General features: G+C 45.2%; 1 protein-coding gene across 5 annotated transcripts in view; it reads right to left on the bottom strand.

Annotated features, from left to right (window-relative positions):
- STUM (stum, mechanosensory transduction mediator homolog) overlaps nt 1–21,135 on the bottom strand; it is a 47,847-nt gene that overhangs the window by 6,666 nt on the left and 20,046 nt on the right. Inside the window, exons 2-3 of one of the 5 annotated variants that reach the window (XM_051783429.1) lie at nt 7,566–7,745; nt 2,017–4,276 (exon numbers count right to left, since the gene is read on the bottom strand). In XM_051783429.1, coding sequence (XP_051639389.1) covers nt 4,170–4,276; nt 7,566–7,745 — 287 coding nt within the window. In that variant the 3' untranslated portion in view covers nt 2,017–4,169. Of the gene's footprint in view, nt 1–2,016; nt 4,277–4,321; nt 4,957–7,551; nt 7,746–21,135 lie in introns of those variants that run through there. The other 4 variants (XM_051783430.1, XM_051783431.1, XM_051783433.1 and 1 more) reach the window with 4 other exon arrangements.

The raw sequence follows: 21,135 nt of genomic DNA, 5'->3' as shown, positions 1-21,135 counted from the left end.
GGTTTGCTGCACCTCCCAACCAAGGTAGCGAAGCCCTTGGGATCCCTGCTGTGTTGCAGCCACATGGATGTTGCAAAGCCCAAAGCAGCTTGTCCTGCTGCCCATCACAGCTCCTCCCAAGCTTATTTACTATCCTGCATATAGTTGTTGAGGGGAGGCTGCAAATCCCATAGGACACAGCTTCTTCTCCCTGGAGGGAGCTAGGGCAGGGAAGGGCAATAGGAGAGCACACAAGCTCTTGTGCTGATGGAGGATAATCAGAAAAATACTGAATTTTTTAACACTTTCTTAGATGGTTGCAGTGACTGCACCAGAAGCTTTACCTGCTTTTCTTTTAAGAGAAGCTGGGACTGTTTTTATGATAGTATCAATGCAAACGATCTCCTTATTAAAGAAGCAAACCAACTGTCCTTACTTGCACTGCCTGCCACAGAAAAGATCTTTCAACTTTAAAGATCTGGAGAGGCTTTTTTTCTTACATTAAATAACGTAAGTAGCCTGTCATTTTTATATTTTGAATTTCAAAGAAGTCTGAAATTTCACATCTCAGAAGAATGCTTAACTCTTCAAACACTTTTCCATTGATGCTTTTTTAATATTTCTTTCCAACCCTTATGTTAGACTGTTTTAAGTCCCTTAAAAAAACTGAACACAAAATACCAGCAGGTGCCAGAACCCATATCTTTAAGGACTTTTTGCTGAACTAAGAACTGACTCCAGCATATGAACTTTGCTGTACTTTAGAAAAAAAATCCACACATTCACCCAGCCTTGGCAGTCTGGATCTCCTGCTGTTAAACAGGCACAAGGGGCAGATTAATGACACTTAACTGCATCGCTGCCCATTGTGTGCAGCTGAACAGAAAGACTCTCATCTCTTTCAAAGAGCTTTTTCTAGGGGGCAAAATGAGATTTCTCATGCATTTATGTTCTAAGTGTGTCAGCTCTGAAGGCAAGATGAGCTGGCTGGAAACCTGTAATATAGGCTTGTCTACAGCATGGGTTTAATTTGTTTAGGGAGCATAGTTAAAAAAAAACCCAAAACAACCCCATGGACCAGAAAGTTGGGGTCTGCCATAAATCTTTATCTCAAGTAAGCAGCTGAGTTATGGTTACAGTAACTTGCTTACACAGCCATGCCTTTTATTGAGACATAAGAAAATTAGGATTAAGAAATCCTTTCAGTCCTGCTATCAGTTTTGAAACTGGCTGGAAGACAGTTATAGTGGCCAAGCTTGTGTCTCTCTTTATGTGACCAAAGTAAGCCAAAAAATTACCTGTCCTATACTAAACCTATTTATTACGATACTTCAGACTTAACTTATTAAATAGTTTATATATCAAAATAGTTATTGCATTTCTTGCATAGAAGCAGCTATTCTGTACGAAGCAGCTTCACATTAGTACACCTGCAATCCAGCTGAGGTGCAGGTCTGTAGGGCAGACAGCTCTGGGGTCATGATTAACTTGGTCTGTGCACAAAGTCACTGATTTAATCAAGTTTACTTGAAATTGCACTTCTTCTGTAAACCACTGCATGTAAGACTGAGGCAAAAAGAACCCAGTCTGTGCACAGCCTGTCCTACCAGGACTGGGTTCATGCAGAGGGTGGCTTCAGGATGCTCTCAAGGCTGAACCGGGTTCCTGCTGTGCTCCAAGGGTGCCCTTGGGGCAGCCTGAGGGACATTTCAATGGTGTGCGAAGATTTTCAACATCCCTGGGGCTCTGCAGCCACAGGACAGACACAGAGACAGGCGGATACACACACGTAGAGGCACAAGGCTGGACTTGGGCTGGGAGCAGGCAGCACTGGCCAAAGGGAATTCCTGATGGCTTGCCCTGGCTGATGCTCGCTGCTCTCCATGGGGAGCTGCCACAGGGTGCGAGGAGGAGGAAGAAGAAGAACAGAAACAAACTTACCTTGTGAGACTTTGATGGTGAACAAAAGGAGGCAAAGGAACATGAAAGAAAGAGAGAGGGAGAAATGTAACTGTAGATGATATATCTGAAACACATGGAGAACCAGAAAAGAATGAACAAGTTGGGGCTGCAGAATAAACAGAGAACAGCTGCTCTACCATCAGACATTCACACCAGGGCTAAACATTATTTAAAATCTTTGTACTTGAAGTGGATCATTTCATTTAGGACTCCTGTTTAAAGACGATGGGAAAATTTTCATCTGCTTTCCAGTTCACTGGCTCTGAGCTGGACAGGCTGGCTGGAGTAACACCTCTAAGCAATGCTCACACACTTTCCTCGGTGACACTGGTATTTCATGGGTCTGACTGAAGGATGGCAGCAAACAAGACATTACGGTGTACCAGAGGGCACATGGTGTGCTGTTCACAGTCTGAGAGCTTGGAAAACTACACCCAAAGCCTTTGGCAGTTTTGTTGATGAGTTTGCTTGTGCCTGCAGGTAACTCACAACCACAGCGTGCCTCAGCATGTCTGGGTGCTGCAAACCCTGGTGGTATTTAACATTCCTACAATATTTTAAGAACTTGCCCCACCACAGCATTTGGTAGGAAACAGCAAAAAAGGGTATTTATTTTCCTCAGCCATAGTTTGGGGGACAGCTTTATTTAGATTTTTTACGAAAAACATAATAGGTCTAAGCTAGCAATTTTTCCTCGGATTTTCCTTCATCATTTCCTTCTCTCTTCCAGCTGTTATCCTCTGAGTCTCTTAAGTGCCTTCTGTTCCCCTTTCCTTCCCAGGGCAGCCGTGTTACCTGCCCTAGCAGGGGCCCTGAAGAACAGAGGGACTCAGTGATGCTTTCCAAAGTCCCTCAGAGCCCAGGACTACAGTAACTGTGCAATCATCTGCTGCTGCTCCTAGCAGGGTCTGAGCACTGTAATTAGCAAAGGAGTGACAAGTGGACAGCATGATTACAGGTAAGTTCTCACTACTGGCTGGCAATCAGCCCCTGGGAGTCAGCTGAAGTGAAGCCATGAGCGATGGTGCAGCCAAGCATTCAGAGGCAGTTGTTCATTCAGAGGCCAAAAGCTGAGCTTTTGAGGGCTTCCTTCAGAAGGCAGGCCTGACTTCTTGGCTGTGTTCACTAGAGGCAAAACAATGCCTGGACAAACAGTCCCTGACTTGTGTCCCCTGTGCCACCTCAGTGTGACATTGCTATATTATTTCTCTGGCATTTCTGTCAAGAAATGGTACACAACCTGTTATAATGGGCTCTGAGCAGCTAGGGAGTTCCTGGAAAGGCCATTCCACTGTGGTCATTCTGCACAATGTGGCCAATGAATATGTGTGCTGCGTGGGCTGGGGACAAGGTGTGCCTACAGCAGAAGGAACTTTGCCCAGAAAGCCTTGGGAGGTTTGTTTTCCAACTGGCCTTGGCAGCTAATTAGCTCTGTTTTGCCTCAGCTCCATGCCTCATCCCTGGAGACATGATGAGGGGTTTGAAGATAGCACAGTGTGGCAGCGCTGCCCAGCCATCACTGAGGACAGCTGGATATCTGCAGCAGCCAGGGGAGAGTCCAGATATTTTATTTTTTTTTGCACAATAATTAAGTTCTTCCTTTTAACCTACCTTTGCCTTCAGACAGCGGTACAGCGAAGGACAGTTCCCAAAGCCATATGGCTGCTCTAAGAAGATATCTGTGGCGTCAAATGGGGACAGCTGGCAATTCATTTAAATTAGCAGAGAAAATGCCCCATGCCATGGTGCTGCCAAAAGTAATTAAGTGTGACAGCAAAACTGCATTCAATTAATCTTCCTTCTGGGATATTATTCTGCTAAAGGGCACCATACATGAGATGAGGGCTGGATGGGACCCTCTGAGGTCAGTTGTTCTCTTCCCGTGTCCCACCTTGCTCCTGACAGAAGTCAATCTACTCATTCTTGCGGTCTCCTAGGAACAGAGAGGGCAGATCCTGCCATCCCACCTCTGCAGCATTTTGACCTTACTGGAGGGAAAATGTCTCCTAATTTCCACACAGATCTTCCCTGCTGTTATTTAAGTCTGTCTTAGGCTGAACTGCTGCCCTCAGTTTTTACTAGCCTGCTGAACATCTTGGTCATCAACATGCCTGCTGTCTTACGGTCTTCTGGACTCTCTTAAGGTTTTCCACATGAAGTACAGACTCCAAAGCTGGCCACAAGCCTCACAGCAGCTTCATGTGTGCAGAGAAAGGTGAGGGGATCAGTTAATTCCCTACAGGCTCTGCTCCTACCTGCCTGGGCAGTGTTTGTTCCCTCCACAGCAACGTACTCCTGTGCCACTTGTGACTCCCTACAGCCACCACATCCTTTGCTGAAAAACAAGTAGTTCCCTGTATTTATGGAGTCAATTAATTCTTCTGTAGAGTCTTGGGCTTGTCTCTACTGAGTAGCACTTACTGTTTTCCAGCCATTTCTTCAAATTACTTAAATCTGGACACTGCCTGTGCTGTGCCAGCTGTCCCCCCAGCCACTGCTGGTGCGGGGCTGGTGATCCCCTTCTCTGGTCCATCATCAAGCCACAAATTAAAATAATGAGCAGAGCTGGATTCAGGAGGGACCTTTCAACACATCTCTCTTTGTATCTTTCTAGTTCAGGAAAATCCATTTAGAGTCGAGTTCTCAAGTGCATTTTCACTCAGGCCACGTCTCCCTGGCTTGCTGGTAGGAGTGCTGTGTGAGATGGCGTCAGCACCTGAAGGTTAGAAGGGATGGCTGACTGCTGCCACCACAGACAAAATGAATCTCTCTGCCACAAAAAGGAATCAGTCTGACACAGCTTGCTCTGGACAAGCCCAGGTTGACTTTGTGGGGATGTTTTATATTTTCTAAATGCATGCAAGTCACTTACTTGATTACTTCTTCCAGGAATTGAAGTATACCTGGTTGGCCTATAATTCTTCTCCTTTTCCCCTCATTACAGACAGTATGACATTATCCTCAGAGCAGGCTCCCCCTTTCCATGGCTGAGAATTAGCACTAGAAGATGAAAAGCTGCAACGAGCCTCCTGTTCAAAAGGCATGTGGATGTGGCACTCGGGGACATGGTTTAGTAGCGAACACGATGGTGATGGGTTAACAGTTGGACTGTGATCTTGGAGGTCTTTTCCAACCTTAGTGATCTATGATTCTAATTCTCTCCCAACTATCTACCAGCTAACAGACAGGCAGGCCCAAATCCAGGGAGTGAGGCACTCATCCCTTAGGGAGAGCCTGAGTGGAGTCCCTAAGCCTTAGCTGTTTCCCACCCTTCTCCTCACTGCTAGCCCCCTCCAGCTTAGACACCACCTGCTGTGTCCAGCCTCTAGCCCATCCAAATAGTATGGCACCCTCACAGGGATGCATGGAATAGACCATTGCAAGGCAAGGGAGACTAGAGGTGGCCAGTAGTTTTGTATTTTTTTAACTATTTTCCATCTGCAGATTCAAATTGCAATGGTGTATGATTTCTGTCCACTGCATCAAATTGCTTGTGCACAAGCAAAACCCAGCCAAAGCAAACTGTTTCCTGGCAGTGTTCTTAGATGAAATACCTTATTTCTTGCATTTCAAACATGGCTTCCTTTTTAAGTTAGTACCTTTTTTTTTTTTAACATGAAAATAAGAACCCCTCTTGGTCTGACAGGGCTGTTTGATCCAGCCAGCAGCAACTGATCACTTCTGTTCTTTGTTTCAATTGAAATTGATTTTTTTTTTTTATTCTCCATCAACCTAGAGCTGCTTTATTTAGCCATTATTTTCTCTGCATGGCAAGTAAACTTAAAACCAGCTATTTAATGAGACAGTAAGAAACTGCCCAGGGCTGCAACTTGTCAGATGATGCTGGTGAACATAAGACGTGTTGTCTCCTCTCACCATTCTCTACTACCACCAGAGGGGTGAAATATTGTGCCGTGGTTGGGAACCTCTTGACCTGAGCATTCCCACTACATGCTGCTCACTCACACTCTGCCTTTCAGACTAGTGGGGTCCAGCCAGATGTGAGAAATAGCTTCCAATCTGTATGGTTTTCCCCAACAATCAAACTGGAAAACCAATACAAGCCTCCTAAGCCAAAAACCCTCTACCTGGAGAACAGGACTATGCAGAAAAGCAAGTCATGATTTCAGATGTAGCTCTTTATCAGGACAGATGCTTTCCTGACTCCCCACAACTGCAGAATGGGGTCCTGCCAGACAGCAAACTGCACACGGAGGCTGTCCAGCAGAGGAAGAGCAGAAGAGCATATGACTATGAACACAATTATGGGATTACACACAAATTGGGCAGATTATTAAAGACACATCACAGATGTACACCCATTCACAGTTTATCCTCAGAAATAACCTGGGCTACCCCTGCTCTGCAGGTTCATCTGGAAGGAAATGTGGCAGGTGGTTTGCAGGGAAAACCAAAGGGCAGTGCTGCCTTCACCCTTGCCTTTTGCCTTGCATATGTTCAGGTTTTTAATATCCATTGTTTGCTCTGTGTGGGGATTGCCCTTAACTCAGCCTGCAAATTGAAGCTGGCTCAGAAATTAAAAGGTGGTTTGGTGAGAGGGTTTAACCCCTGGGTTTGGCAGCTGAAAATGTGTACGGGTCTTCTGCCTTTTTTTTTTTCAGTTTCATCCATTTCAACTTTAGGCAGGTTCCTGGCAACTTCCCGAGATCCTCTCTCCTCCTCTGTCACGCAGCCACAGATGTCATCAGCAGAGATGACAAAGTGGAGCCCGTCCAAACCAAAAGGCAATAGGTGCTGGTAAGATGGGAGAAGGGCTTGCTTGGGGAACTGCCTGTCCTGTCAGCCTGAAAGATCTGAGACCTGGGTGGTTTGGGGCAATGCCCATCAGCCTCTGCCAGCCCCTGTAAAGGGAGCAGGGTCTTGGAGATGCCATCAGCAGCCTGAACTGTGTGTTGTTTCTGGCTTTGGAGGTGAGATGAGAGTGTCATCTCAATTCTCTGCAATACGATACAGGAGATATGATACAACTTTTACACCAGCAAAAGCCTTTGGCAGATAAAAGTTGGCAGTATTCTGGGTTGGTGATTTATACTAACTGGGTGATCTAAATTATGTAAATTTAAAAAAAGGATTCCTCTTCACCTAGGCTAATGTTTTAGAGGCTTCTCAAGGGGTGTATGGGAAGTACATCCAGCAGCTAGGAGCAGCTAAACACTTCTGCTCACCTAAGGACTTGGTGTGAAACATAAAAAAAAATAAAAATGCCTTGGGTAAATGTATTCTGGGGAGGAAAGGGAGGGTCCAGGAGAGTCCCCAGGGCTTTTCTGGGGACAGCTGGCCCTGGGAGCAGAACCAGCCTCTCAGAAAGGTCTCTCTAACAGCAGAGATGCAGCCGGAGTCACAAGGGAGGAAGGTCTTTCTCGTTCAAACAGATGCAACATGTAACCCATGTGGTGGGATGGGAGGCTCTACCAAATATGTCACAGGGCCCATTCAAACACTCTTAGCCATTTCTCTGCCTAATGTGTTTCTCATGGACTTGCAGAGCCCATCACGTGGCTCTTCTTCCCTACAGTACAGTCCAGTGGCTTGGAAGGACATTAGGTGGGACTCGGTAACACGGCCATGGAGAGAAGTCAGGGTGGTGAGTGTGCTGTACTTACTTGCAAGAATGACCATGTCCATCCCCCAAAATATACTCATAATCCAGCCAACCATCACGATCGCTGTCAGGATCTGAATCAGAGCAGCAGCAATGTTCAGCCAGAAGACACAACACATGTGCCTGTCAGGGAGGTCAGTCCGGGCTCCGCACAGCACGGTGAAAGCGGATACAAACGTTCCTAGGGAGAGAGCAGCAACACAACACCCAGTGAGAGCCACGGCTTCGTGCCAGATCCCTCCCCTCAGACCCACTTCTCATAGTGTCCCACTTCTTGTGCTCCCATTGCAGTGCTGAAAACCTGGGAGGACAAATGGAGGCACATTCTTACTTGAACATACCGCTGTCTCCCACTGAATTACACCGACACATATATTTGGAGACTGGGATGGAAAAAGCACTCTTTGGGTTTTGGCTCCTTTTCCCCCACACCCAGCAGTAACTGTTTATGCACTATAGGCAGTTTACAAGGGAATGCTGTGTCTGTGGAGATACCAGTCTACCTTTTTTCTGCTTGGTGGCTCTCTTGGGGAGAAACACTTAATATACAGTAGGTCTAAAAGGGAAAACTGCATCCCGAGTTAGAGCAGGACTGGCTCTAGAAAGCTGTACAGGTCTGGCAGTCTGTTACTATTTCCAAATAGTGCTCTAGAATGAGCACACACACACAAAGAAGAGGTGCTAATGTGGCACTGCATCTTTGCACAATGCTTTCCCCAGTCACAAGTTGTAACCTGAGGTCATGTTTGAACAAAGCAGAAGTAGCTAAACTTTAAGTGCTGGAGCCAGGAAACCTGGTAATGCAGCCCTTGGCTCTGCTTGACACCAGCTTACAAATCTTGCAGCCACCCTTCAGACTTCCTAAAATGTTTCAAATGGAGGATCATCTTGATGTATGAAAGTTAAAGCTGGGAGAAAAAAATTACACCACAGCAGCCTTTCACAAAGATTCTTCCTAAATTTACCCCGTTGGACAAGCAGGATCACTTAGTCACAGCTGATGTCCTGGGCTCATGGCTGGCTGAAACCCACAGCTCGGGGAAGCCTTGTCTGTCCCACAACCAACCTGCTGAAATACACAGCACAGGCAAAAAGCAGAAGAAACAGCTTTTGACCAAGCTGTTGGCCACAACATTCGGGCATCTTATCTATGTATGCATTTCAACACCTCTTAGCATCATGAATTGTCTTTGGGTTTTTTCTAATATAAATACAGCATTGCTAAGGTAGGAAAAAAGGTGCAATGTTTATTGTACTGGATAACATAGTTCTGTGGGATGTTTTCTTTAATCAATTTTGTTGAATTAAAATGATGGTTTCTACAAAAACTTCCCGTTTTCCTCTCAAAGGATGGAAGCCTGCAAACAGCCTGTGAGAATGAGCACATCTTCAATGCACATGAGTGCTTTGTTGAACTGAGGAGAAGGTGGGAGCCCCTTGGTTTGACTGAAGACGGGGAGGAAACACTCAGTTTACATCCTTCCAGAAAAACCCATCAGATCAAGAGAGCGGAACGATCTGGTTAGAAGCAAAATGCCATTTTGTCCTGCACTGCCAGGGTGGTGGAAAACATAATCTCTTTGATTGTTGCCACTTCTTCAGTGGGTCACAAGCAAAACAGGCAGTTGAGGTGCCAAAACCCACTGGGAAAGGCTGGCTACAGCCTATTTTTAGTCTTACCATCCTCTGCAAGCTTCAATTCCAGCATCTTCCTAACACTCCACCAGCTCCTAAAACCCTGCTCGTATTCCTGCCGCTGGCTCTATCCGATTTTGTACTCCCACCTGCTCCCTTTGCTGCACACTGAAGCTGGGCATGGAGCAGGCATGGAGCAGCACTACAGTGCAGGGGAATGGGTGAGCACTGCTGGGGTGGTGGGAGGCAGCCCTAAGGCAGAGCATCACTGGAGGGGACCGGGGTACCATCTTCTGCTTGAGAAATGACCCCTGGAATTTGTCCTCTGCTTGGCTTTCACAGGCAGGGTTTCATCCCCTTATCAACCAAAACTAAAGGGTCTGCAGAGAGAAAAAGGGGAAGTCATTTTAATCCCAAGGGATGTTGTGTAATTCTCCCCGTTGCTTTTTAAAAGAAACCTGTCTTTTGCTCTGTGGCTTTGTTTTCCATGTCTTTTATGTCCTCCATGTGGGATTATGTGACATCTCTGCCCTGCTTCACCCACCCCTTTTTTTTCCTTCATAGTTTTTTTTTAAAGCAGAAGGAAGCATGGAATATCTCCCCCATGCTTCCTGAAACTGTTGTCTTCAAAATTACACCACTGCACTCTCTGAGATTAAATATGGATTGAGGCAAGATCAGAGACTGGGTGTTTATGTTTTCTCATCAAGATGAAAAATCTTGCCAAATGGAAATGCCTGTCTCTTTTTTAAATTAAAATCTTCCCCTCTTGCCTTACATTTAACTCTTCCAAGATATGTTACAAAGAAAGGTCATAAATGAGCAGTAAGTCTTCAACTACAGCTTCAAATCCTTCCAGTGAAGCTTTTAAGATTTTGACGTCATTAGAGGAAGGTGCTGAATTAGCTAATTAATCCCCTAAACACCACAATGACTAAGCTAATGTGTAGTCCTATTCAGAAAGGAATAAAGCAAACAAAGCAGTTAAGTGTCCCCCTCTGGACTGGGAATTGATACAGGAACTAGGATTAAAATCTCATGAACCTTGGCTTCTGATTGCCTCTTCAGGCCACTTTCCTACTCATGGGAGCCAATTCATTTTTCCACTGCCAATGCATTTTTGTTATTAATTATGATTAGCCAACCTTTGGGAACTTGCTGGCATTTTTGAATTCAAGTCTTGAGCCATGCCAGCAGGCACAAGATGGAAGTATTTTTCCTCTAGTCCACATATGCTTGAAAATGTGAAGCAGAAGTAAGCGTCTTAAACGCACTTGCCAAGGTAGATGTTTTCCCCTTAAGAAGCCATCATAGTTACACATTGCCAAATATGGAAGTATTTGCATCTGGAAGCAAAGAGGTGGAGAGGAGCAGGAGGAGAAGGAAGGCAAGCAAGCTGGATACCTCCTGGCTGCATCAGAGCTGGGGCACTGAACCATTTCCCTTCCTGACCAAACATTCAGACACTTGAATACCTACAGCCCAGAAATCATAAACTTGGTATGCCAGCTGCAGTTGGGGTGGTGTTGGCCAAGTAAATCAGCTGTCCAAAAAGGTCTCAGGCTGTGAGTGTAACCAGCAAACAAACTGCTAACTTCACAAGCGGATGTCAACTAAAAGCCCACACAGTTATGCCACTATAACATAAGTAAAATATAGTAAGCACTTCTATCTTCCCAATGAAAAGCACCAAAGCTGCAGTAAAATCTGGGATTATTCTAAATCATTAATTAATACAGCCTCTTTGGGGACAGAGGGGAGGCGGCGAAGAGAAGATGTCCTATGTTACTTAACAAGTCTGTTCATTCAGCCCCGTGGGCCACTGGGGCCCACTGCAATCATCTGGCTAAGCCATACAGCCCCTGTGGCACCTGGAGCCAGCAAGTACCAGGGGCTGGGCAGAGGGATGGGTGGGAGCTGAGGATTGCTCTTCTGGAGCAGCTGGGAGGCACAGGGTGAAAGTGCCCTGTGCAGTGAGGGTGTGAGATGTGACACCGATCTTGCTCTTTCACTTGGGGCAGCATCAGCCAGCTGGGGCACTAGTGTGGTAATAGGTTAGAAAGAGAGCCCCTGGAGGCCTGTGCTTGCTTTGGCTGCCAGCAGAATTGGGGTATTTTTAGATTACACTAGTAAATATAGAATGCTTTTTGTTTTCAACACTTTAACCCATTGAACATGAAGTGGAAGCGTTTTTGGTAGAACAACACTATAAATGGCACAGCAAAGGAGCGGGTTTTGCCCTTTCTCTCCTCTCTGGTCATTCAGGATAAAGTCCCCACTCCGGTGTGTGCTGGTACTGCGGCAGCCACGGCCTTCCCAAGAGCATCGCCTGCTGGTTCCTGGCCTCACAGAGCACACCAAAATAGTGTGACAGGAATAGTTTGGGGTTTTTTCTCTCAGAGCGAAAACTCTGGAAAGGGTTCCCTCGGTTTAGTATCATCTGAGTCGCTCATCCAGGCTGGAGAAAGGCATGAGGGCAAGACCATGGCCTGTCCTGAACAGTCTCCTCTGTGTTATCTGAGTGCAGCAGGGACTGCATAATGGAATATCTTAAGCTGTATGAGAGAAGTTTTTCTCTCCTGTTTTTGCAAGAATGCCTATCCTGGGCACTCCTGCAAGAGCTTTAGTCTGACATGGAGCTTGGCAGGTTTCATGTGGAGGACCCGGCTGTGAGCAAACTTCTGATGGCATCTTCCCAGAAATATCAGAAGAGGGAACCTGCTTGAAGCCAGGGTGCAAACCAGAAGGAGATGAGACACTGATGACCACAGTGTAAGTGCAACTACTTAGAGCATGCAGACAATTTACTAGTGGGCTTCCCACTGACTGCCAGGTATCTCAAATTTCCCAACACAAAGCATCTCTGCTGCAAGAAATCACATCTGATGAACTGTTCTGGTACAGGTGGGAGGCACAGCAAAAACCCAAATTGCTGCAATCAGGGGCAGCATGTGGAGATGATGATGATTCTGTGATGATGATCCCTATCCTACAAAAGCCTGGAGCTAGGGAGGGGATGGGAAATACTCCTTCCTCTTCCTGCAGGCCTGGACATCATATGAGACATTCTCTTATAGTGCTGGGAGTTAATAAGGCAGTAGTATGGTGCCTTTTTTCCTGCTCCCAAAGGGGAAAAAAGAGGGCCATGTCATGATTCAGGAGTTGGAACAAAGCTGCAGGAAGCACACAGCTGCAGGTAGGTACAGGCAAAGATGGGAAAGAAATTTGAGGTGTCTGTGGGAGCAAGGCTGTTGGATCGACACCGGGAGATGTAATTAAAGAGTGTGTGTTTTGTGGGGATGAGACATACCTGTGTAGCTGTATTGTGTCAGGGGAGCGTTCTGTGTGGGGACACGTCTGATGTGACTTTGAATTTCCTTAAGTAAAATGATTATTAGCTGTCATTAAACAGTGTTGGCAGGTATGTAAGGCAGATGTTGTGGATGTGCTGAAAATTCATGAGATGTGTTGGTTCTTGCTTGTGTGAGTCAGAAGAAGCTGTGTGAGAATGGTAAAAAGGATTGCACTAGTTTCCTTGGTATAACAGTGAATATGGTATCTATTGGTCAAGGCATCCTCAGCTCCTTAGTGTCATGAACTTGTTTTTATACTCTAGTTTGAGCTGTAAAGAGTTGTTTCATGTGGAGGCCTCTCATCCTTGGCATTAATCTGTAAACTAAGCTGTAGCCCTTTGGGTTATGATGAGGGAAAGAGAACTGCTAAAACTTGCCCAAGAAAGGGCTAAAGCAGTGTCTGCTGATGCTGAGAACCTTTGCCTTTTGCTTAAATAGAGATGGGCTGTGGAAAGGACATTATTAACAAGACAATAAAATGCAGTTGCAAAGCATTAACTCTCAGGATGACTATCTGCTGAAGTTTCCTAAAGCAGAGAACTGTTTGTGTGTTTTATAAAGAAAACAGATGCAAAGTAAAACCCCCTAGAAGTGTGAATCCTCACCAGTGTCCCCTGTCTCCACCTGGCTGGAACTCACTAGGGCTTAGACTGCCTGAGAGAGAACCTGCCAGTGCAGGTGTGTCACCTAAACCCTCTGAAATAAGAGTGCTTTCTTTCCAGGCTTATTGCAGCTCTTTGAACAGAAAAGGTTGGTTCAGAAGAACAACTGGTGTACTTCTGTGTCTACTGTGGCTCTTGCAGCTTGTGAGTGCAGAGCTCTTGTCAGGGTCTCCACCACACCTCTTATTCGCATGGCTTCCCCAGAGAGCTGTGACTGCAGGCAGGGGGCATACAGTGAATCTCTTTGGTTTGCAGCAAAAGTAGAGGAGTGGAGGCTGTGGGGTGTCCTGAGGGAGCTAACCTTTCCTGAGTACCTGAGCCTGGCTTCGTGGCCAGATGTACCTTGCCCGGAGTCATATTCCCACCCAGTTTCCTTGGAGGCACTCAAAGCAAGCAATGGAAGGCACCAAGCCACTTGCTATTCAGCTGAAATAGATGAAAATAAGTGCACACAGTTACAGCTGCGCTCCTGGAGAGGAGCATTCAGCTGAACAGTCTGTGGCCTTCTCACACCGAGCAGCAGCTTGGGAGTGCTGAAGAACTTGTGCTGCTGCTGCTCTGGGCTGGGGCCAGTGCTTAGTCCAGGATATTGGAGGCTGTCATTTACACAGCAATTCTTCACCAGGTAGTGGGTGCTGGACTTCTTTCTCTTGAAATATCAAGAACACAGAGATGGCAAGACTGCAACACAATGCTGCAGCATCAGCAAGTTTTAGGTGTCCTACCCAAGAAAACATGCAACCTGTCAGTGGCATCCCCTACATCCTTCCCCTTGTAGTTCATTTCAGCCACGGAAGTAAGTCAAGACTGAGTGCAATTACCTGGGTTTTTTTTCTAGAAATAATCCTGTTTTAGATCAACATCTTAAAAGCCTGGAGTTTTAGGTTAGAGTTTAATTAAACAGCCATGGGCAAGCCTTTTTCCCCTTTCCAGTATCCATACAGACTGAAGTCTGCCCCTGCCAAATACAGTGCAAGGGCACTAGGGAGGAGAGGTGGCTTTAATGATTTCAGGGGGAAGAACAGCAGGAGCAGTGGACAGCTTAGGAAACAGGAGGCTTACTTGGTCCCAGGTAGCACCTCTTGGAATCAAAAACCTGAACCCCACAGGTTCCAATCTGCTGGGAGGGACATGAATGACGTGCAGACACCTTGGTGGTAAAGTGATTGCCTGCGAATGCCAGGTCTCGTGGACAGCTGTGTGGGCAGGACTCAGGCAGGAACAGCAGGAGCAGAAGGGTAGGAGAGGGAGAGGAGAAAAGGAAGGAGGAGAGAGTGGAGGCAGCAAACGTGACAGAACCTAGACGTTGCCATGGAGAGGAGCTCATGAATTTTTCCTCTGTGGCCTGCTATTAAAAATGTTTTGTTTAGCTTCTGCCAGCACATTGTTTTTATTTTCCTCTTCCATATCAGAAGGACATTCAAAGGGAATTCTGGCCCTCTCTGGTCCTTTTGGCCTCACTACAGACAAAAATACACAGTCACTTGACAAGTGAGAGCTGGCACTTGCAGTTCTTGTCTCCATAGGGTTTGTTCCAACTCCCAAGTCTGCAGAAGGCAGGCTGTATATAGCCTTAGCTTTCTGGTTTCCCTATGTATGTGAAAAATGACCAGCATGTCCCGAAGCATTATTGGCCCATGACTGATCCCAACTGTCCCAGTACCTCACTGTAGCTGCAGCACGGGGCTCTGCATCTGTTTGTTATTAGTAGGTCTGTGTCATGTGGTCAGAACAGGCTTGACAGTGTTTATGTAGCATCCACAGAAGACAGCCCACGTGTAAGTAAGACAGCAGAGCCTTTGCATCAAAAATGAGATTTTTATCATATGTAATGCTTTAGAAAAAGTTAACTCTTCTAAAAATGCAGTTTTTTAACAAAAACTTCAAAACTTGACTGTAACAAACTTTCACAGAGTTCCAAGGCTAAAAATACACAGCAAAATCTTAAATTACACGGAAGGGGGGGCTGCATGAAGGTGAACTGACTTACTAAAGCTTTAATTATACACGGACCCATCAATATTATTTTTACTCTGCAGCACTGCAATGTTTTGAACACTTAAAAGCAGCCACCCATAAATAGTGAGATTGCAGTACAACTTGTTCCACTGCCAGACATTCCACAATCCTTGGGTGAAGTTTTCCAATCCAGTCCTACAGTTTAATTCTGTTGACTTGATGCTTAAAATTAAAGGGTGTGCTAGAAGTATTTGAGACTGGAGAATTTCTGCTGAAGAGCAAATGCAAGGCCACATTGGATGATCCATGGTGATGGTGCAGACCTCGGACTTCTGCCAAGACTTGCTGAATTATCTTTGCAAGTTGTACCTGCCTGATTCCCAAACTGATTTCTTTCCCTCTTGTATAAATGACGTGATCCCAGAACCACGACTGACATTTTGCATCATGCTTTACAATATTATGAACCACTGCAGAGAACATGTAATTTCCCAGAAGTAAAAGGGGAGGTGGGGGAGGAATATTGCTACACAGACACCTAGACATAGAAAATGGGAAAGTTGCAACAAATAATACCTACCACCTACAGTCAGAGAAAATTAATTGCTGAAGATAAGCCCATCCACACTAGAAGTATCATCTCTTGTCCTACTTCCAAGGTAATATTCCACAAGGAGAGATTCTTTGCTGCTTCTCACAGTAAAGATACTGAGATACTTAGCTGACATTCAGGTCAACTCTCTGAACACAACAGTGACCTGTTGCTTACTCCTAGCTTCTTCCCAACATAACACTAGTACCTCACTGACAGACATATTCCTTCCCAACCTCTCCTGGCTCCTGGTTGAGTCACTTGGGTATTCCTGCCTGTCCAAGTCACACTGTAGCTAATCACTACACCTGTCCTGCTGACTGTGGTGGTACAGAGGGATGCTTTGCTGGGTGTAAAGAAGTCACCTCTGGGCACAGCAAGCTTTCCAGCAGCTTGAGCTTGCATAGACTCATCTGGCTTGCTTCTTGCTGGCAGCTAGACTGGCTTAGTTAAATCTGATACGGTTCCCCACTAGTACTGTGCAGCCTGTCAGGCAGATGTTTGCTATGAAGTGGACAACAGGCTGTCTGCACATTACAGACAGGGAACAAAGAGCCAGGGAGGGTAAATGACATGTCACTGGTTCTGCTGCTAGCCAGGGGCACTGCTATGAAAAGAACTGAGGCACTGCAGCCGTGTTTCTGCTCAATGCTTACTTTCTTCTTTGCTAATGGAATGAAGAGAGGATTTTAATTAATTTGCATCCTTATTAAGTATGCCAGCGTTCAGAGAAATAATGTCATTTGCTTCCAATTATAACAAACGTAAAGTAAAACAAAAGGCAAGACCACTGTTTACAGCTCAGGGCACTTTGCTAAAAGCTCATCTGACCTAAGTGGACGCATTCCTGGTGCTCTGTAATTTTATCAGCTTATCAACTTAAAAGCTCCGTTTCATGGAATCGGCTCTATTGCTGGTTTCTCTCTGCTGTCTCCTGCCATGCAGAACTTTCTGTATTCATATTGTCTACTATTAAAACAGGTGCTTGCTCCACCTTGTGCTCCCTTGTCCTCCTTCCAGCTGCCCAGGAACACCAGCTAGCTCTGCCACAGCTCTCCTAGTCCCAGACTGCTCTGCACTCACCTGCTGCAGGAGCGAGAGAGGAACCAAGGAGCACAAAATAACTGTCCACTAAACTATCTCTTATTTTTAAGACTACAATCCTATTCACAATTCTCAAGCACCTCCAGAAATGAATTTTCTGTTTTCTTGATGCACATACAGAAACAAATGTCAAGCCATTCTGTTTCATGCTACTGATGATATTGAAGTAATTTGAATGTGGCTTTTCACCCAAACTTGACAAACCTGGAAGCTTCAACAGCAGAATGTCTGGAGAGAGTGCCTCCTTATTTCACAGTGGCCATGAAAAGCTTTCTGGCTTTCTGATACCTCCAATTTCTAAAGGCTGACGGCAGTAAGAGCTGTGTAACAGTAGAAAAATAATGAGGAAAAGGCTATGGATTCTCAGAAGCTTTCACAAAGGCTCTTGCCAATTATGCAGTGATGAACTGAAGTTTATTCATAATTGTCTGTGCCAGGGAAAGCTCTTTCTTGTCAGGCACAGAGCAGGAGGCGGGCATGCATGACCCTCCAGCTTCCGCACCACTGTAAGGGCTCTGACTGGCTCCCGATGTTTTACTGGGTGAAGCCACATCAAATGCTCATTTGTCTTCCTGCCTCTGCCCTCTCAGAGGTTAATTAAGTGCCATTAGTGCCCATCTCAGGATGCTCTAATTGAGCAGAAGGAAAGCAGCAGGCTGGGGCAATGCCAGGTTAGAATGCACCCGCCCGGCAGCCACAGCTCAAGGTGAGGTCCAGGGCTGCACTGCCTCATCTGTCTTTCTGATCAATGCCTTGCAATGAGTTTTGCCCTTTGAAGCTACCTAACTGCATTTGCTCTGCTCATGGAAGGACAGATTAACTACTTCTAAGATTCACTGAGCAGTGATTCTGAGCTTGCTGTGATACCCTGGAGCCCTTCGCTGTGAAGACAAATCATGTTAATTAGGGACTACCAAGACAGAAGACAGAATTAATCTTATTAGTAAGTCAGATGGGGATGCAGAGCAATTAGACCTTATTCTACAGAACAAGGCAGCTGAAATGGAAGTGTAATAAATTGCACCAGCCTCCAAAATCATCCCAAAGTACAAGCTATCTTTTAAGGACTATAGGAATGTAAACCAAAACTGTGACATAATGTTTGGAGATCTGCAGTGATAAGTGTGCAGGAAACTAATGAAAAGACCTTTTTTTAATCCAGAAAACTCGGTGCATGCATTTTATGAGCCAAAGCTTCTCAAGCAGGGACTTAAAGGGGACATGACGGAGTTGCACTCTAGCCCAGAGGTGTGGTGCTGCACCCAGGAGTCTGGAATACAATTTTTGAGACCAGAACTCAGTACTGCATTTATAGCTGCTTGCTAAATAATTCTGAAGCTGTAACTTTATTCTTATAATGCTGAATTAACATTATTAAGGTGTTAATATAGATAGTCTGTGAGACAAAATTTACTGTCCTTCATGCATCTAACCCAAGGGGGTTATATCCCTCTTGTTCTGTTCAGTGCTACCATTAGTCAAATAGTGACCAGGTGTTGCTTTTAAAGGTCAGTTTTCATAAAAACACTATTCTTAGATGAAATGTAAAACACTTTGCTTACTAAAGCCACTGCAAAGTTGCTGTTTTAGTCATGTGCATAGCATCTGAAATATTTAGGAGATGGTGCTTTACACTCTAAGCTTGGCTTTGGTACTTCCAAGTGATTCAAGCAGTTTACAAACGAAAATCTCATTTCATGGTAAGTTTACTTGATTGAGAATATAAATATGTTTTATCTTCTTCAGCAAAACCGTAGGGAACATTTTTAACAATACAAGCATCTTAACTTGCATTCATTTTAACTGGAACTTCCCACATTAACATCCCTGAACAGCAGATTCAAATATGATTGATTCTGTACAAGAGCAGAGTGGGACGAGGAGGACAAGGATCCACCCAGAGCTGGGCTGCAACAACCTACAGTCCCTTTGGTGAGGGGGACACGCACTGTCATTCTAGAGGTGAAGCACAAAGCCAGAGTGAGCCTCTACACAGGACCAGTCTTGCTCCTGCAGGGAAGATGGTGAGAAGATTTGGAGTCTTCCAGAGCCTTTTTGGCTTCCCATGGAAAGAGCCCAGGCAGATCAACAAAAGCAAGTCTTTTTTGGCAGTGGAGAAATGAGCTGTGGTACCTTATGCCTGACATCACCCCAGCAGAGGCTCCATAAATAGTTAAGGCTGGAGTGACCCCTGACTTTACAGATTCTGTGAATATGAGCACCAGCCAACACAAATTAATCCAGCCAGATAAAACGGTTTTCTAAAAGGAAGATTTCTTATTAAGGTGGAGAAAATGTGGATATTATGGAGGCTAATACATGTATCAGCATAAGCAGGTAACCTGTGATATTGTGGATGAGAACCTGAGCAACCTGCTCTAGTTTAACCCACTTGGAGGAAGGACTAAGTAGCCTCCAAAAGTCTCTTCCAGTCCCAGCTATTCTGTGGTATTTCAGTAACTTTATCTATTCCATGCAAAGCTTAGCTGATCTCTTGGTTTCTTTTCCCAGAGCCACATCCTTCTGCCACTACACAACTGACAGCTCTTGAACACAGGGCTCTTCATGATTTTTCAATTTATTTTTGAAGAGCTGTTCTGTTTCTAAAATGTCAGGTGCAATTACTCTCATAGCAAGCAGGAAGCGTGCCTGTGAGTTGCTGATCACACCAAAACAGGTGAACTTCGAGTCAACAGCCTCCCTGCTTTGACATGGCCCCTCCTGATCTGTGCATGCTCATATCAAACAGCTCAGCCAGCCTCTGAGAGAGATGCCTTCATGCTAAAAGGAATTACTGCTTTATACAGAAGTGTGGTCTTTCTTTAAAAGAAATGTTTACTGGGATATAATCATCATTTCTGCAGAGACTAGTCCTCTTCTGTCTAAAGCAAAGCTAAAGGAAATGCCACAGCTTAGTTGAGCAGGCCACAAACACAGATGAACACTCGGTCATGTTTGGGTGCCAGGTCATCCACAAACAGTTAATGGCTCTTGGCCATCTGAGCTGTGTCCAGCAAGGCCTGCAGAGGCACAGCCCTTTAAGTGTGCCTGTGAGATTTTATATATGGTCATTTTATCTGAATGCACCCCCCTACCTCATCACTAGGAGTTCCTGTGTTCCCAATTTGCAGGAAATAGCATTTGATTTACATATATTTCTGTCAAAAGGCAAATTTTCCCTTGACCGAATAATTTCCAGTATCTGCCACCTAGCTACTGGTCAGCATTAGATAAAAATGCATGTGCATTGGTTTGTACATATCACAAAGAACTGAGTTACCAACATCACAGTATAGCACATAATTATTCTGAATGAAATATGGAAAGCAATACCTATATCATATAATGATTGGAAGACACCGTTCTTCAGAGCTTAGAGAAGATTCATATAGAGTGAGACATATAAGGGAAAGAGTTATACAGAAAAACTGGAAATTATCATGGTTTCATCCTCTCTGTGCTTTTTTTTCTAATTCTCATGTTGAATAGGTTATAATGAGGTTAGGGACAATGGTAACATGGTTTAACACTCCCACGCTGGAAGCACTTATCTCGCTGTTAAAGGGGGCAGCTGAGAAGAGATTCAGACTTTTAAACATCCTTTCCTGCCTTGCTGAGATGCTGTTAGACTGGGGGCAGGGGACCAACCCTGACAGTGACATTGCAACACAAGACTTCACAACCTAAACAAAGATGTTGTTTCTCTGCTTCTGTATGTCCTCCAGTTTGACTAACTGGAATTCACTAGGGTCAGTTTTTACCCAGTTTTCCACAGTATCTTGTAGACAAGGCTGGGTTTGGGGGAGTACCAGTCCTGCAGAAGAAAGGGATTTCATATTTGCTACTTATGTGCCAGCCAGAGCCAGCACCTTCGTGTGGTAGGCAATGTGTGCACCCCAGAAGACTCTCCCTGTGCCAAAGAGCTCTTACTGCAGTTTTTTAATATCCCCAAAGCTACTCCTCCCTTATTCCTCTTGGTAACTGGTGTTGTGTACTGTGTCTCTGAAGAGCCTATGGCTCTCTGGAGCAGCTCAAAAAGCTTCATAACCTCCCACTCACCAAGTTTTGCCTTTTCCACCTTGCATGGCTCCTGGTTCAGAACACTGGAGCAAGCAGCAAGGAAAGCAGAGGAATGCATTTTCTTGGAAAGAAGGAGTGGGCATAGAAGGAAAACACTTCTTTCAAGAAGGGCAGGCACAACTGAGGGACCATCTATCTAACGTTTATTCATTCCCCCATTGTTTTTCTTTTCCTTCTGCCAAAAAA

Source organism: Manacus candei, unplaced genomic scaffold (genome assembly GCF_025592945.1).
Source record: "Manacus candei isolate 608988 ecotype Guabito, Panama unplaced genomic scaffold, ASM2559294v1 h1tg000017l, whole genome shotgun sequence".
Taxonomy (NCBI): domain Eukaryota; kingdom Metazoa; phylum Chordata; class Aves; order Passeriformes; family Pipridae; genus Manacus; species Manacus candei.
This window is presented reverse-complemented; position numbering and strand designations above follow the sequence as displayed.